The following is an 18,179-nucleotide window of genomic DNA, read 5'->3' on the forward strand; positions in this document are numbered from 1 at the left end:
GCTTTGATTCGTTTTGTTCCATATGTATGTCGATCCTATCTGAAGTTCATATTCTTTATCCAAATTTTCATCAAGATCCGAAACCGAACGTTAAAAATTCTCGTCGTATTACTTAGCTTGACAACAGACTAAAGAATTGCCAGAGATCGTGTCCATGGTTACGCAAGCTGCCAAGGGCTGCATCTTTTTTAAGTGTTGTTTTCGGATCCCCAGTCCGCGGCCTGTCTTTATACTCTGTCTATGAATTCAAAATAGAATCCCGTGGGGTTCCTTTTAATCTTTAAAACCATTTATGCTGCTAGCATGTGTCCACAAATGATATCGTTCACTGAGACAACTTTTTTGCCGCCTCGATTGTCAATTAGTTATATAAAAATATTTTAAAATCAATGTTATTGTTTTAGGACGCGGTTTCCACAACTAGTGCTGGCATACCAATACATAGTTTCTTCAAAACACAGTCAAAACATCCTGATGAGATCCAAATACTAAAGTTTAAAATTACTATTATTAGATCAATTATATTACCATGCGATCTAGTTGTTATTACAATGTAGTCTTCTTGAATCACCCGCTAAAATTGGGAGCAAGATCAGTTTAAAGATAATCGGATATGTGATAATTAATCTGATCTGAGACTTGGGTATTACCAGAGCCACAGTAACATATTTCATTCTCTGTAAGGTTTCAGAGACTGAAAGTCTTTTTGGAGCACTATGTACATCCCTTAGAGACTCGTGTACGAAGTAGACGGTCCAGTAGTTTATAGATGTTACTGTGTTGCGCAGAATTCACATTACAATCCTCTCACTGAAGTGTATTACACCATTCTAGACCAATACAGCTATATAATAAAAATAAGCTTATTCAATTCAGATGATTTCCGGCTACATTGTTTCCAGGGATGTGTTTGTCAATTTACCGAAGGAAGTATTGGTGTCTTGCAAATTAACTCTGCGTTATGAAAAGACTCTCATGCAGTGGTATATTAAACTGTGTACGACTCAAGACTTTTTTGTTAAAAGAGACAATCTTTGCTAGTTATCTCAAGTTATTTTATTTGTGTGGCATACTTCTGTTGCGTGTTAGTTCGACTGACATTATATTGGGTTAGAATCGTTGATTGGTTAGGCGTTGCTGTGAGGTCTCAAAATAATCTCCTTTGTATTGTTTCTTTACAGCTTGGATTGTAAAAGAGCCCTAATCGATTTCTTGCATCAGTTGTCCAGGAGTATTTGAACTGGAAGGAGCTTGGTTTGAAAGCTAGAAACTGAGAACTTAAAGAATGTGCAGAACAGAATTATTCGCCGAAGAGGGCAAACATTGCAGTTGCCTTGTACATGATGACAAACCGCTGACGATGAAGGAACTAAACGTGGCTAAGATTTTTGACTTTGACTTTAAATACGGTCAAAAGTCCGCTGGGGAATTTAACGACGATCTTGCGTCCATCAATTTGAGCATGATGTACAGTCCTAAAGTAAACCGCCACCGAAAGAAAAAGCGGAGAAAGTACCCCAAGTTTAGGTTTGTTCCTAGTCTGGGGGACATTAAGGAGAACGAACTGTTTGACGCACAGCTGGAAAATGTAAACAAACTCAAGAAAGATTTGGCCGCCATTCATGAAGAGCGAGCTCTGAATTGTGGGATGCCGGTAAAGAAAGATGAAGGTCGCCGTCGACACCGACATAAACGGCATTCGAGAAGTTCTTGGGGAAGGGCTTAGTTGGAGGACAAGAAGACATAACATGAATTAAACCCTTGCATACATCGGCACGGGTTTGAAATGTTCATTCGCTCCCATAACGGGCCCGATGACGCATGTTGCTGTTTGTTGGCCAGTAACTGAGAATCCTTCGAAGAGTGAAAATAAGGACTCCGCAAATAGAAATAGCCGAACTTAACGAGTTTAAGAGGCAGAGAGGGTGTATAAACAGTCGATCAAAAATATGAACAGTTCAGTTGCAAGAAACAAACTAGAGTTTTATTGATTCTTTTCTTCCAAGAATCAGAGACGAGGCGACAAGTATCCGCGAGGCATTGCGTAATTTGTGACAATGCAATCTTTGGCTACGCTCCTGTATAAATATGTAAAATGTTCGTCCTGCAACAAGTTAGATTCTCGACTACTACATTAGTTTAATTTGCAATATTGTCTTTCAGTTAATAAATCTGCCTTTAAACGAACTAATTATAATTTTCTGTAATTTCAACAGATACATGCGGTGCAGTGACTATTTTCGTTTACATAAATTGGTTTGAATAAATATAAAACAGAGATTTTAAGATGGAAAGAAAATATCTGTTGTTTTGTTGTTTTGTTTGTTCTCGGTTTTCTGCGCTGGTGTCAAAGCGAAACCACAACGTGTTGTAATAAACAGAGGAGGAAATTAAAATGGCCACACATGTTAAATCGGCTCGCGGCGAGGCAACGCCTGATATTTGCATATACTTCTTTCAATCGGGATATAAGTTATTGGGTGAGACGCGAACGGAGGGAACAACAGTTTAGCGTAACGTAATAAGAACATCTGCCTTAAATTTGTTTTATAAAATTTCCCTGTCTATTTAGCAGTGCATGTTCTACGAAGACCACCTTTTAACAAAGGTGGCACGTTAAGCGATTTCTGGGGACTACTCTCTTCTCGACGACGCAAAAAAATGGATTCAATTAATAAGTTTCTGAAGTCTAAGTTGCTGTTTTCGTCAGAAAACAGACTTCAAGCCGCAATAGTTAAGTTGCTGAATGTTACAAGTAAGGTATAGTCGGCTTTCTGCACCTGAAGTATTCCGATATTGCTTCGCCGCTTTAGGTTAAGTGCGGTTTTTCAGAAAATTTCCGTCTACTAATCCGATTGTACACTGGAGGTCCCGTAGTCCCTTTTGCGGTTAACTTTACTTGTTAGAATTACAATATAATGCAACATGTATGTTAGGCAATTTCAAGAAATTTTGTTGTTTTCAACCAAAATCTCCTCGCGGCCACATTAGATTACATTGCAATGCAAATGATACTAAGTTAACCACGAAAAAGGTTTTGCCTTCGCACGGAGCTGGGATGATAATTCTATTGTTCAGAGTGGATGGCGCGAATCGATGCAGCTCAGATAAGGAGCTTATACCGGCTTTGATCAATTTATAATCTATGTACTCTGATTTTCCGGATCTAATGTCTAGTCCCTGACTTGACCTAGAACTGAATGTCCGTTTAACTTATGGCTTGAAGCTGGAGGATTTCGGGGGGGGGGGGGGCAGTTTTTGACGGGAACTGCTCGCGTAGTGCATTTAACCGATGTAGAACGTCTATAGGACGGTCAAGGCCCACATTTCCCAGCATCGTCTCTAATACTAAGTACATTTTCTTCAATGACAGGAGTTCCTGTCAATGATTAGTTGCCTCTTTCTCCGCCTCCCCCTCCTCCACCCCTTGTTTATCACTTCAAGAGGAGCAGCACGGTCTTCATAATAAGTATCGATTTTAAATGAGCATGCTTTTCCTCTGATTTTCTAAATATCCTAGGAAACTTCCAAAGTGCAGTTGGCCCTAACCTCTCTCGAGCACCGAGTGACTGCAACAAAACTTGGAGATACAGTCGATTATAATTCTTCAGTTATATCTAATTACTCCCATGTATGGTTAAAGTTATAACAATACCTTAGCTAGCTTTTACTTAAATTCAAAGAGCTGATATTTGCTTTCAGATAATATTCATTTTACGCCGCATTCTTTCATGTTTACAGATGTGAGCTACAGAAACCATATCTGAAGGGAAATTTCTAGCAAACCTGCATCCAGGCTGCACTCCGGAAGTCTCTCTTTTTTCGTTTCTTTTCCCGGCCACCGAGATTTTTCATGATCTCAAGCGGCCAGTTGTCAACATTATTAACATTGGCGTTTAAACAATTGTCAGTTTATATGACTTTATCAATTAGCTGTTAGATATCTGCAGGGCGGGGTTGTTCGACGGGCGGTTAACGCTAACCCAGGATTAAAAGTTAACCGAAGTAATAATTTTTCTTGTATAACAATGTTTTTCGATTCTTATGCTCTGAGTAGTTTGAAATTTGTCAAACTCAAAACTGAAAGACAAACAATATAAACAGAAAAGCTCACCGCAAAAATACAAAACTGAAATCAAAATTCTCGCGAATTATAGGTTTGCTTAATCGGGCTTTGAACGACCGGGCCTAATGTGTTAAGTTTAATAATATTTGACTTCTTCCAAATATTCTGCTTTATTTGAACAAGAATGAAAATAACAGCCCATAAACCACATACAATAAATAACACGAGAAATGTAGGCTAACAAGATTTTATCTGTTTATGCATGGAAGATTCATTGTAGAACTAAAATAGAATTATCAGATCAACCATGTTAATGTGCACTATATTCATCATTGTAATATAGAGAGGACCCTGCGCGCGCTGATGGTCATAAACCCATGTTTTATCAGAGTATAAAACATAGAAAAAGCGTGTTTTATTGTTTTGCGCGTGTAAACTCTATATCATAAAGCAAATCAAGAAGCCTAAGCCGTGTATTACACTGTGCTAAAACACTCCGGACATTTGAGAACACTCGAGAAATGTAGAAAACACGAGCCGTAGACGAGTGTTTTCTACATTTCCCTCGTGTTCTCAAATGCCCGTCGAGGTTTATCACAGTGTTATACACGGCTTAGGCTTCTTTATTTGTTAAATATAATATTGATAATTAAAACTCATTACAAGTTAAATATCTACATACGTGACTCGTCAACTCACGTGCACTGCAGGTAAAATTCCTTGCGGTCATGTGTTTGGGTGGAGTATTTACAATTTGTGAACATTTTCTGTGTCGCAAACGATATACTGCCTTGAGTAGTGCAAAAGTCATAATAAAAAGCATCATAACTGCCAACAAACTCAAATTCATCCTTTGGACTATTGTTTTTTCCTCATTTATTACCTTTGCTTCATTTAATTCTATTCTAATTATTCAATATCTTCCTTGTGCCCCGAACCCTGTGCACTAACATCAATAACAGTTTTGTGCCGTTGAGTCGCAAATATCTCGGTTGTTCCAGCAGTTTGGTTATTAGGGAAGCAGCGCAAAAACTGAACGGTGAAGGGAAAAAATCGCCGAACTTTTGGAATCGCTAATAAGCGACAAAGAGCTACTAAAAGGATCTTTTTTAAATGGAAAATCATCACTTTTAATTCAGATTGGATATTCAACCTGGCGGATAGATAAAAAAACGTCGCCAACAATCAGGTGGAGTATTGTTTCAAGATCTAAATTGTTAGAAAAAAAGCGAAAAGGAAAAAACAACGCAGAGATGATCATTTTTACAAAGATTGTTATCCGAAAATGCTTTGGGCATTTACTCAAACTGGGATAATTCTTCATTAAGTTTCTAGCAACTGGATTAGGTAGCATAACATAGCTGAGCCTCTCAAAAAAGGAAGGTGTCTGAATTAAACACTTTCATCGTTACGGTACAATCAAAAATCTGAGACAAAACATTTTTAAATTCTTTATGGAGTGTCCGTGCTAGGAGCAAGAGCACAGATAACTAAACTGGAGTAAAGCTGGATATAGACCCTATTCATAATACTTACGAAAGAATTTTTAATTGGCAGCCATTTATGAAAAGAGTCTATAATGCTCTTCAAACAAACTACAATTTGGCAGACTGTCAAACAAAATACGGTCTGGCATGATGAAGATTAGTTCCTGGCCTTGAATGTTGTGGTTGTTAAAATTTTCCACGTATCACGGAGAATACACATCACGTGTTCTTCAGCAACGTACGAATAGCGTTTACTTATCTTGTTGACGGAAAACAGAGGCTGCTAATATCCCGGGAGGGTACTCCCAGAAAAGTTGGGTGGGGGTGTGCGGCCCGCCTCCCAAAACCCTTACACTATTTATGACCAAAATCTGCGATTTTGGCTATCCTATTTATGACCTGACTAAAAATTCGATATCCTGTTTATAACCGTTGCAGCTGGCACAGTTACCCTAAAAATAATTTATGAAGAGCTTTTGTTGTTTATTGATGATGATGGAAAACTAGCTTCTTCTAAGAAGCATACGCAATTCAAGATTAGAGTGTAATATTTAGTCGTGCAAGTAAAAAATCTTTAACACGAGACTACAAGTTAAAAAGCGTGAACACTATTTAGACATCACGGAGATCTTGGCATTGTGTAACAAATGCAATTATTTTGAATTTTCCCATGCCATGGAGATACTGTAAATGTCCATAGATGCTTGAATATTAGTTCATGTAATCGGACCCAATCATAACTGGGGATACGTATACAGGAGGGATTTCAGTTTCAATTTTGAGCTTAAGTACAGGGACTCATTATCTGTGTTGCGAATGTATTCTAAATGATTCCTTACTGACGTAAACAACATTCGTACTCAGTCTTCCGGTCAGTCTTCCCTCTTTGTCAAGTCACGTTTTTCTATAACTCCATCAACACCTGCAATTGGCCCATAGTCACGTTTCTTGGGCGTTTTCTCGAGACTCTCTTTAGAAACTACAACATTATCTTTGAGATATCGCCACGATTCTACTTAAATGTTGATATTTGCTCTCAAATACCTTCGAGTGGCGATAACAGGCATTTTGTTCATGGCATTTCATATATAGGTAGAGCTATAACTCTTATCTGACTCAAGTTCGAATTATTTGCCCAAGGACACACAATGGATGGAAGAGACACTATATTTTGTTGTTTATTTTTTCCAGCTGGTGAATTTATCATGAAACTTTTCTTTCCAGGCCCAGTTCACTCTCTAATGCGTTTTCGGAGATGTGTAAGTTTCGCACAGACCACGATTCTGTATTTGCAATTTATTTCTTGTCAACGGTAAAGCACTCGAAAACGCTGCCGCTCTGCCAAATTACTGCAACTGACAGTTTCAAAAGCCTCCGACGGTTTTCACTCTGCACAATATATTAGTGCTGCAAAAAAAAAATAAATAAATGAATAAATAAATAAATGAAATATAATTGAAAGAAAAAAATTCTGTTACAAAACAACAACGTGTACTGGAGACCCAAAAAACCACGAAGGCCAATTTTTTGTATTTCCTTTTGTAACTGATCGCTGGCATTACTTATTTAGCCTGAAGAAAGTTTAAGACCGATGGAAAATCTGAACAGCCTGCTAATTACGAAATCATCGAACGCAACATATAGAAAAGAAAAAAAAAAAAGAAAAGAAAGAAAGAAAACATTCCTCTTCACAAAACAACAAAGGTAAACTGGAGTCGAAAAAACTACAAGGGCCAATTTTTCGTCTTCCCTTTTGGAATTGATCGTTGGCATTACATTTTTAGTTTGAAAAAGGTTTTACACCGATAAAAATTCTGAACATGCAGGTTCAGCTAACTACGAAATCATCGAACGTAATATAGAGAATTAGTTTTTGCCAAGGGCCGCCCTAGATCGATCAATGCCGTCATCACTTAAGCTCCCTACTACCGCAATGCCAACAATACATATACAATACAAGATTACTTCAAAACACAGTCAAAACATTGCGATACCAGACGTTCACATTTGGAAGTCGAATCTGGGCAGAAAATTGGCCAAAATATCATTACTTGAGGTACAGTTTATGGGAGCTCAGTCATGGTCTTTTGGCCCACCAACAAAATTATGTTTACATTTAAAGACCCAGTTTTGGTCAAGATATGCATTCCGCGCTATAAGAATTGGAAAACAATAGAACCTTCGCTACTTTGTAAACTAAAACAATAACAGACACGAAAAAGGGATTATGGCTAATACTGGGTCTTGGAAACCTGAGAGCGGTAGTTTACCAAGACAGAAGGAAAGCAAAGAGATAATAATCCATAAGGAAAAAAGAATGGTTAAAGATGGAGAGGATTGGCACGCTATACAAACGACGAAATTGAACATTTAGGCTAAATTTTCAAGATGTGCAAATCGTGACGTAGTCTTTTAACAAATTGACGTCGTCAGTTTTTCATGCATTTGTCCTGCTATTCATAATACATTTTGGCATAGCATTGTCCTAGTAGCTGTGGATCTGCGAGGCGTAGCTAGTCACTTAGTGAACATACAGCCATGCTATTACGAAATTCATGTTCAATAAAAGGACAGAGACAAAAAATTGACATTGACGTCAATTTCTTATTTACAAACAAGAAAAACCAAACCGATCGCCGAGGAAGGACTTGAGCTCGAAAAAGTGCAAGCGTGTGCGAAAATGATCCCGAAACTCGCGGCATCGAGATATATACTACCTGAAGTTCAGTCAAATAACAAAGTGCCACACGAATTCAAATATAAAATGCAGAAATTTCTGTAAGCAACCTTTGTTCCTTTTCGGAGATTCTTGAAAGGGTACTTAATCATTTCTGAATTCAATCGACTCGTATAAGAACTTTAAAAAACACGGAAAATACGACAGTTTTCCATTTACGGAGTTCTACGACAAACTCACGTTTCACTCTTCACTCCGTGTTTAATCAATGATGATTTGCTATTGAAACAGACCCTCCTAGTAGCAATTTGTCCCTTACTATCGACACCAAGCTAATCTTTGACGTGTTGTGTTGGCGTGCACGTGTCCATTTCCATGATCTCGCTTACACCGATTCAATCGTTCGAGACCAATACATCTGGAATGTAAAAAAATGTTAATCTAAACCGCAGATTTCCGAAATTTTAAGTCTGTGTCATTGACAGTTTGGCAAAGGAAGTTGTGGTTTCTCACTGATTACATTTCACGCTAGGAAGATATGCCCAGTATAGAATTTCGAGATATTACAATTGATTATTCAGTTTTTCTGACAAATACTGCTTTTATTTCTGCGTCGAATTTTGTTGCGTGTCAGCTCGACAGATATTGCTACCTAAGCCTAGTGACTGAGGTTTTGCCGCAATATCTTCAACTGATAGCTATTACCGTTGTATTGTTTGTTGTTTCTTTGAAGCTTAGATTGTAAAGGTGTCGAAATCATTTTATTGCATCAGTTGTCTTTGAGCATTTGAACTGGAAAGAGCTTGATTCGTAGACAGGAGAGAACGTCGAAATCATGTGCAAAACGGAAAGATTTCTTGAAAATGAATCGCCGGAGCGCACACGTCTTTCATATGATGACAAACCGCTAACGATGAAGGAGTTAGATGTGGCTAAAATTTACAACTTTGACTTCAAATACGGCCAAAAGTCCGCTGGGGAATTCAACGACGATCTTGCAGCCATCGATCTAAGCATGAAGTACAGTCCTAAGGTAAACTGCCATCGAAAGATTAAGCGGAGAAAGTACCCTAAGTTCAGGTTTGCTCCTAGTCTGGGGGACATTAAGGAGAACGAACTGTTTGACTCACAACTGGAACATTTAAGGAGCGTCAAGAAAGATTTAGCCGCCATTCACGAAGAACGAGCTCTGAATTGTGGGATACCTGTAGTGAAGGATGAAGGTCGGCATCACCGCCACAAACGACACTCTAGAAGTTCCCATGGAAGAGCTTAATTGGAGGAAAAGATGAACGTGTCTTTTTTGTCATGAATTAACGACGAAAGTACTTGTGAGTCTTGTGACTGAAATGTAGCTCGACAGAACCACAATTCGGTTGATAACCTTGTATAAAAAAACAATTAATCAATATATAGATTAATACGAGCTCATTACTCCGGCCCAAATATGGTATCATTATTTAGCTTGTTTACTTTGATACTCTGTCGCTGTTTTGTAAATAACGAGGTACAAATCATTTATCTTTTACTATTTTTGTCTATAGAAGCTGCAAAATGTATGTTTTTTTGTAACTTTGGATATAAATAAACTAAGGTTGATTTTATGGGTTGTTGTTAGATTCTTTTGACTCTAAACCCAAAATTATAAAACATAATCATCTTCAACGAATTACTTGTGTATACCTTGGGTTTCTCTAATTCCTACCCTAAAATGATTCCAACTCAGCTCTGAAATGATCTCCAAATCGAACCTGAAATGATCCTTAAATCGAACCTAAAATGATCCTCCTCTGACGTTTTATCCAAAATACCATGAAACGTCTCAAATAAATAAAAGAAATGGAAGTTCTGAAGTTTAGATTTGAATGCAGCTTTCACATACTAAATATGTGAAAAAATTCTGCGATTTCAACACTTTCGATTTTTTATGTGACTTCCATTTTACAACCATCTTTGAAGACTCTTCTCTACAATTTGTCAACTGATGTGGAACTTATAGGATCAATATGAGCAAGATATCAGGCACGTTCAACAATTTTATGTTGCTGCTAATGAATGTAACAAGACTGAATGAACTTGTGAACGATAAGTTAAAAAAAATCGTACCAGAGAGTAATAAGAACAAAATAAAATAAGAATAAAACCTGGAAAACTTCACAAGAAAAATTAACTTCACATCATTTGACTTAATAATAAAAATGTTGTGGGTTTTTCTCGGTGCCGGGATGTATTGGGAGTTACTCTCACAAAGCGTTCGTGTTAGTATGAAATGTGCACGCCCCGCTTTTTACAGTCCTGCTCAAGCAAACTGCGACGTTGATTGCCACACATAATGCCGTGTTTGTTTCGCATGACGAAGATATTGCGCAAACTTGAAAATTATTGTACAAGTAAAATCGATTTTGCTGTTTGAATAGATGTCGTAGTTGTTGTTATCATCAACATATCATCCAGAATGACCAGCATGAGGGAGAGAGAGAGTGGGTCCGGAAGAAGAGACGCTCTACGAACGTTATTGCTTTGAACATTTCAGCGGCGACCATTTACAACAGACGCAAGGTAAGTGGTATTAAGACACAACTAACTATTACGTAATGCACGATGGATTTCAGTTTCAATTTTGAGCTTGTACACAGGGAAATCAAGATCTCTGTCGATTTTTAAGATCCCCGATAACGTGTCACGTTTTTCGGTGACCCTCCATAGTGCTGCCAGCAGCACCTGCAATTCCTTCATTCACGCTTTCTCGTCGTTTTCTTGAGACCCTCTTTTTAATAGTAGCCACAACATAATTTTGAGATATCGCCTTGATTCTTCTCAGTTACTGATATCTACTCTCAAACGGTTTGCCGTACTGATAACAAGCATTTTAAGCATGCATTGTTTCAAATTGTTTCATTTATAGGTAGCTCCTCAAGCATCTGGCTCAAGTTTCAGATATCTGCTAAATGCCACAAGGAGTATTTGGTCTATGCCACTGTATTTATGATTATTTTTGTTTAATTTTGTTCACCAACTGTTGAATTTATCATTAAGTTTTCCCTTTCAGACCTCGTCCACTGCAAAGCATTTTCGAGGATGTGCAAGTTTTGTACAGATCACATAAACGTTTTATTTCGCAATTTTTTTTTCCTGTCAACGGTAAAACACTCGAAAATGCTGGAACGCTTTCGGAAAGCACGTAACTGTCATCTGCGCATGCGCATGTGATGTCAATGACGTAACCGACAGTTTCGAAAGCGATGTGAAGTTTATATGAAATAATTCATATATGAACTGCGGTTGTAGATGAAAGTGAAGAATGATCATCGCAGTTAATCTTCCAATTTAAGCAATTGGAAAGAAGAAGCCTGATTTTTTTCAGGCTTCTTCTTTCCAATTGCTTAAATTGGAAGATTAACTGCGATGATCATTCTTCACTTTCATCTACAACCGCAGTTCATATATGAATTATTTCATATAAACTTCACATCATTTCACTCCTCACGGGAAGATATGAACTCAATTAATTGACCTCGCTCCCAATGTGTGGCTTCATAGCTCAGTTGGTAGAGCATTACACCGGTATCGCGGAGGTCACGGGTTCGAATCCCTTTGAAGCCCTGATTTTTTTCAGGCTTCTTCTTTCCAATTGCTTAAATTGGAAGATTAACTGCGATGATCATTCTTCACTTTCAGTTTCGAAAGCCTCTGTAAGGAGTTTCGTTTTCCACATTTACGTGTCTCTACTCTGGTGAGCGAATTCAAATGTAAGCACTTTTGATTTGCTTACATTAACATGCAGAAAACTTTATTTTTGCTCAAATTTTGGATAGCTAACACGTTAGCACAACCGACTATTATCATGAAGATAAACAAATCAAAGAGAAAGACGAAAGAAAATCTGTAAAGGAAAAGACCCAACTGCAATTTAAAAAAAATCCTATGATAGTGATACCCAACACGATGCGCATTTTAAAATTACATATATTAAGTGTGGAAGCGTACTCTCATGAATACAGTCAAGTATCTGCGTTTGCCAAAAGGTAGGTATTGAGAAAGGTATAGACTCTTTCAATTTCAGTATCAAGCCAGTTTCAATTTCGATGATTCTACTCAAAGATAACAAACCAGTTTTCACTTAAGCTTCATTTGACCGACGTCGCTGTCGTCATTGCAATGTCAACAATACATACACAATACAAGGTTATAACATTACCATACCAGACACTCACATGTGAAATCGAACTAGCGTTCAGATCATTGCCTGAGAAGCAGTTTTTAATGCATTTCTTTTGTTATTGATCCAACATTTTGTCATAACATCGTCAAAGTAGATGTGGATATGGATCCCTGAGGAGCAGTCAAGTGCATTTTTAGAAGATAATGTTATCACCAAATTCATGATCAATAACCTGAGGACAAACCCATTGAAAATTGACGTCAATTTGTTTGTTTCTAACAAAAAATCCAACGTGATAAACGTCGAATTTTGCTTTTAAAAGTGCGAGCGTAAGCCAAAAAAAAAATCAAGGCATTCACGTCATCATGTACTTCACTCAAAGTATAGAACAGAATTTCGGTAACTAGCATTTATTATTTTCCGAAATTCTTCAAAAACACGCTGAGCTACCGAGTTCAGGCACTCGTATCAGTACTTTGAACATGGCAGCACACAACAGTTGCCGGTCATTTTCTCTGACAGTTAATTCCAATGTGAATTAAACGCCATGTCTAGTTGGTCATTTTGTGTTTAAAACAATCTCGTTTTAGATGCAGTACGAGGCTTGTTATCGAAAGCCAACAACGCTAAACTGTGGGGGGACCGGAAAGGCTAGTTTGTGGTGAAATTCTTACTGAAGCTCGAGCAATGGCGTCATTTGTGTGTCTGTATTCTTACTGGGAATAAAACTATCACGTGAAGGCTCGGAAGAAAAATCGACAACATTGAGTTTAAACTGAGAATAATCATGCCTTTCTTCTGTTATTGATCATAATTTTTGAAATAACATCTTCAAAGTAGCTGAGGATATGGATCCATGAGGTGTAGTCAAGAGGATTCTTTGACAATGTTATCACGAAATTCAAGATCAATAACCTGAGGACATACCCATTAAAAATTGACGTCAATTTATTTTTCCCTAACAACACGATAAGCGAAGAATTTTGCTTTTAAAAGTACGAGCGAAAAGCGAAAAGAACAATCACGGAGCTCACGTCATCTTGGACTTCAGTCAAACTACAGAACAGAATTTGGTTAACTAACCTTTAAACCATTCATGAATAGTTAGTCATTTCCTGTTTAAAATAATCCCACTTTAGATACAGTATGTGGCTTGTTATCGAAACCCAACAACGCCAAACTGTGGTAGAAAAGTCAATTTTTGGTCAACTTTTAATGAAGATTCTCGCGCAATGGCGTCATTTGTGTGTCTGTATTCTTACTGATAACAAAACTTTTCAAATAAAGGCTGGGGGAAAAATTGACAACATTGAGCTTAAAGAATAATCCACTCATAGTGAATGACCTATTGAATATTAAAAAAAAAACGCTTCTGACGTTGACTTGCCAATGATGTGGGAATATATCCTGGCCCCGGCTGTCTGAATGAGGTTTTGCCGCAATATCTTAAACTGATAGCTACTACCTTTGTATTGTTTGTTGTTTCGTCGGAAGCTTAGATTGTAAAGGTAAAAGTAATCAGTTTTTGGCATCAGTTGTCTTTGAGCATTTGAACTGGAAGGGGCTTGGCTTGCAAAAACAAGACAGAGCGTCAAAATCATGTGCAAAACAAAGACATATATTTTATATGATGACCAACCGCTTACAATGAAAGATTTAGATGCGGCTAAAATTTACAACTTTGACTTCAAATACGCCCAAAAGTCCGCTGGGGAATTCAACGACGACCTTGCAGCCATCGATTTTAGCATGATGTACAGTGCTAAAATAAACCGCCATAGAAAGATAAAACGTGGAAAGTACCCCAAGTTCAGGTTTGCTCCTAGTCTGGGGGACATTAAGGAGAACGAACTGTTTGACTCGCAACTGGAACATTTAAGGAGCGTCAAGAAAGATTTGGCCGCCATTCACGAAGAACGAGCTCTGAATTGTGGGATACCTGTATTGAAGGATGAAGGTCGGCATCACCGCCACAAACGACACTCTAGAAGCTTCAATGGAAGAGCCTAATTGGAGAAAAAGACCAGCGTATTTTTTCATGAATTAACGGCGAAAGTACTTGTAAGTCTTGTGACTGAAACATAACTCGACAGAACCACAATTCAATTGATAACCTTATCTAAAAAAAAATAAATCGATGTAATTATAGATTAATACGAGCTCATTGCTCCGGCCCAAATATGGTATCATTATTTTAGGCTGTTTACTTTAGTACTCTTTCGCTGTTTTCTAAATAACGAGGTACACATATTTTTTTTTTATTACATTTGTCTATAAAGGCTTTAAAATGTATGTTTTTTGTAACTGTGGTTATAAATAAACTAAGGTTTATTTTTAAGGTTGTTGTTAAATTCTCTTGACTCTAAACCCGAAACTACAAAACACAACCATGAAAGAAATAGTTGTGTACGCCTTGGGTTTGCCTGATTCCCGGCTCGACTTAAAGCGCATATCTTTTGTTATTGTAAGTCATTGTAATTTTCTATGCAAGTGTCTAGAGTAAACAAAGCATTGTTGCTGTTGTTGTTCAGTGTTGTTGTTTTTGTTGCCCTAAAATGATTCCGACCCAGCTCCGAAATGATCTCTCAAATGAACCTGAAATGATCCTCAATAAATCCGCGAAATGACGTTTTATCGAAAAGACCATGGAATGTCTCAAATAAATAAAAGAAATGGAAGTTCTGAAATTTGAATTTTGAATGCAGCTTTCACATGCTTAAAAATGTAACGTAATTCTACGATGTCAACACTCGATTTTTTAAGTGTTTTCAATTTCACTACAATCTTTGAAGACTCTTCGCTGTAGTTTGCCCACTGATGTGGAATTGATACAACAAATATGAGCAAAATATCATGCACGTTCAACAATTTTATGTTGTTGTTGATGAATGTAGCAAGACTGAAAGAACTTGTGAACAATAAGTGAGAAAAAATAGTACTAGAGAGTGATAAGAACAAAATAAAATAAGAATAAAACCTGGAAAACTTAACAAGGGAAATTAACTTCACATCATTTGAGTTAATAATAAAAATGTTGTGGGTTTTTCTCGGTTCCGGATCAGTATTGGGAGTTGTTCTCACAAAGCGTTCGTGTTAGTATGAAATGTGCACGCCCTGCCGTTTACGGTTCTCTTCAAGCAAACTGCGACGTTGATTGCCAAACATAATGCCGTGTTTGTCTCGCATAACGAAGATATTGAACAAACTTGAGAATTATTGTACAAGTAAAATCGAGTTTGCTGTTTGAATAGATGTCGTAGCTGTTGTTATCATCAACATGTCATCCAGAATGCCCAACATGTATTTTTCAATGACGAAGACCGTCCTTTGAAGAATTTCCCTTTTTTCTGTCTACTGAAGCGCGCGCAAGAGAGAGGAAGAGTGCGTCCAGTAGAAGAGAGGCCCTACGGACGTTGTTACTTCGAAGATTTCAGTGGCGAACACTCATAACAGACGCAAAGTGAGTGGTACTAAGACATCGCCGAACTATTACGTAATGCACGATCGATTTCAGTTTCAAGCTTGTACAGAGGGAAAACAAAATCTCTGCCGATTTTTAAGATCCCTGATAAATTTGATAACGTGTCACGTTTTACGGTCACCCTTCATAGTGCTGCCAGCAGCACCTGCAATTCCTTCATTCACGTTTTCTCGTCGTATTCTTGAGACACTCTAAATAATAGCAGCCACAACATAATTTTGAGATATCGCCTTGATTCTCCTCAGTTACCGATATCTGCTCTCAAACGGCTTGCCGTACTGATAACAGGCATTTTAAACATGCATTGTTTCAAATTGTTTCATTTATAGGTAGCTCCTCGAGGATCTGGCTCAAGGTTCACATATCTGCCAAATGCTACAAGGAGAATTTGGTCTGAGCCACTGTATTTATGATTATTATTGTTTACCAATTGGCGAATTTGCCCTTTCAGACCCCGTCCACTGTAATGCCTTTTTGGGAATGTGCAAGTTTTGTACCGTTCATCACATTAACGTTTTTTCCTGTCAACAGTAAAGCGCTCGAAAACGCTGCCGGTTTTAAAAAGCACCGTAACTGTCATTTTTGCGCATGAGCATATATATATGATGTGAATGACGTCAACTCCAGTTTCGAAAGCCTCTGTTTTCGTTTTCCACATTTAAGTGTCTCCTCTCTGGAAAGCGAATTCAAATCAAGCACTTTCGATATGCTTACATTGAAATGCGGAAACCTTTATTCAAGCTCACATTTTGGTTAGCTAACACGCTAGCTCAACTGACTATAATCATGGAGATAAACAAAAGAAAGAAAGAAAATCAAAAAAAGAAAAGGCCCAACTGCCACTAAAAAATCGTCAACACAATGCGCAGCTTTAAATTACTTTAGTTTGGACGTGTACTCTCATGGACACTGTACTAATATCTGCCGAGGTAGGTTTGGAGCAGGGTATAAATTCTCTCAATTTCAATTTCAAGCAGGTTTCAATTTCGCTGATTCTACTCAGAAAGATAACAGACCAGTTTTCATCTCTTAAGCTTCATTAGACCGATAGTACCACATAATAGATCCAGCTAACTATGAAATTCAAAGGTAAAATACAAATTCAGTACTCTCGACGCCCCTGTCGTCATTGCTTTAAACTACCTATTTACCGTAATACACAATACAAGTTTACCGCAACAACGCTCTCATGTGAAAATCGAATCAGCGTTCAGATCATTACCTGAGTAGCAGTTTCTCATACGTTTCTTCTGTTATTGATCATACATTTTCTCATAACATCGTCAAAGTAGTTGTGGATATGATCCCTGAGGAGTAGTCAAGTGTATTATTTGACAATGTTATCACCAAATACATGATCAATAACCTGAGACAAAACCATTGAAAATTGACGTCAATTTATTTGTTTCTAACAATAACAAAACCCAACACGATAAGCGTAGACTTTTGCTTTTAAAAGTGCGAGCGTAAGCGAAAAAAAAAAAATCACGGAACTCACGTCATCATGGACTTCAGTCAAAGTACAGAAAAGAATTTTATTCCCTTTGGAAATTCTTCAAAAACCTGCTGAGTTACCGAGTTCAGGCACTTGTATAAGTACTTTAAGGTAGCTGAACACAGTTTTTGATACCTGAGTTTCATTCACCTTTTTCTCTAAAACCCTTAATCCCTCGGTCGCCAAAAATGGTAGCAGGCAAGTTAACAACACAAACTTTGGTTTTTTGATGGTTAAGCTGAGATATGTGCCGTTTCCATGGCAACACGAATAAATATAAACAGGCCCCTAAAATCGGTTTTGTGTATTTGTAGAAAAGCTAGTCATTAGATTTTCTCTATAATTTGCATGTCACAAGCTTGTAACGATTCTCACAAGTTAACACCATTTTGCTGATAATTTAACAGAGAGATCTTTAATTATCTTGTTGAAGGTTCACTGGAATATCTAGAATTTTCTTTGTTAAAGTTAAATTTTTTTCAATACCCCAGTTACTTATTTCCTGAAGTATTTTCGTGCCAAATTTCGTGAAATTCTAATGAGTGGTTCTCGAGAAATAGCGTATTTCCGATAGTTCAATTTTCATTCAATCACACTTTTTTGACTTACTACGCATGCGCTGCATTTAACTGGGTTCTTTCGGTAACAAAGAAGAAGCTTAGAATGGCTGTGTTCTTTGCATCGTTACCTTTTCTAACATATCTTTGTAATAAAAGACTAAAGCCATCAATACACTGTGTTCAGTTATGGAGAAAAATAGCAGAGATAGTGTGGGTGTTGAGTAAATGAAATGATCGCTCTGTTGACCGCA

General features: G+C 37.5%; 4 protein-coding genes across 4 annotated transcripts in view; 3 read left to right on the forward strand and 1 right to left on the reverse strand.

Annotated features, from left to right (window-relative positions):
* The window catches only part of LOC145466391 (uncharacterized), a 343,779-nt gene that overhangs the window by 233,488 nt on the left and 92,112 nt on the right, over positions 1–18,179 (reverse strand). The window lies entirely within an intron of this gene.
* LOC145465904 (uncharacterized) lies at positions 870–3,245 on the forward strand. Its single transcript, XM_081449666.1, has one exon. The coding sequence runs from the start codon at positions 1,286–1,288 to the stop codon at positions 1,724–1,726; it is 441 nt and encodes a 146-aa protein (XP_081305792.1). The 5' UTR covers positions 870–1,285; the 3' UTR covers positions 1,727–3,245.
* LOC145465551 (uncharacterized) lies at positions 8,842–9,834 on the forward strand. The gene has a single exon (XM_081449327.1). The coding sequence runs from the start codon at positions 9,066–9,068 to the stop codon at positions 9,504–9,506; it is 441 nt and encodes a 146-aa protein (XP_081305453.1). The 5' UTR covers positions 8,842–9,065; the 3' UTR covers positions 9,507–9,834.
* Positions 13,529–14,833, forward strand: LOC145466070 (uncharacterized). Its single transcript, XM_081449850.1, has one exon. It carries the CDS (start codon positions 13,992–13,994, stop codon positions 14,400–14,402), a length of 411 nt encoding a protein of 136 aa, XP_081305976.1. The 5' UTR covers positions 13,529–13,991; the 3' UTR covers positions 14,403–14,833.

The sequence above is a fragment of the Orbicella franksi genome, chromosome 13 (assembly GCF_964199315.1).
Source record: "Orbicella franksi chromosome 13, jaOrbFran1.1, whole genome shotgun sequence".
NCBI classification, from domain to species: domain Eukaryota; kingdom Metazoa; phylum Cnidaria; class Anthozoa; order Scleractinia; family Merulinidae; genus Orbicella; species Orbicella franksi.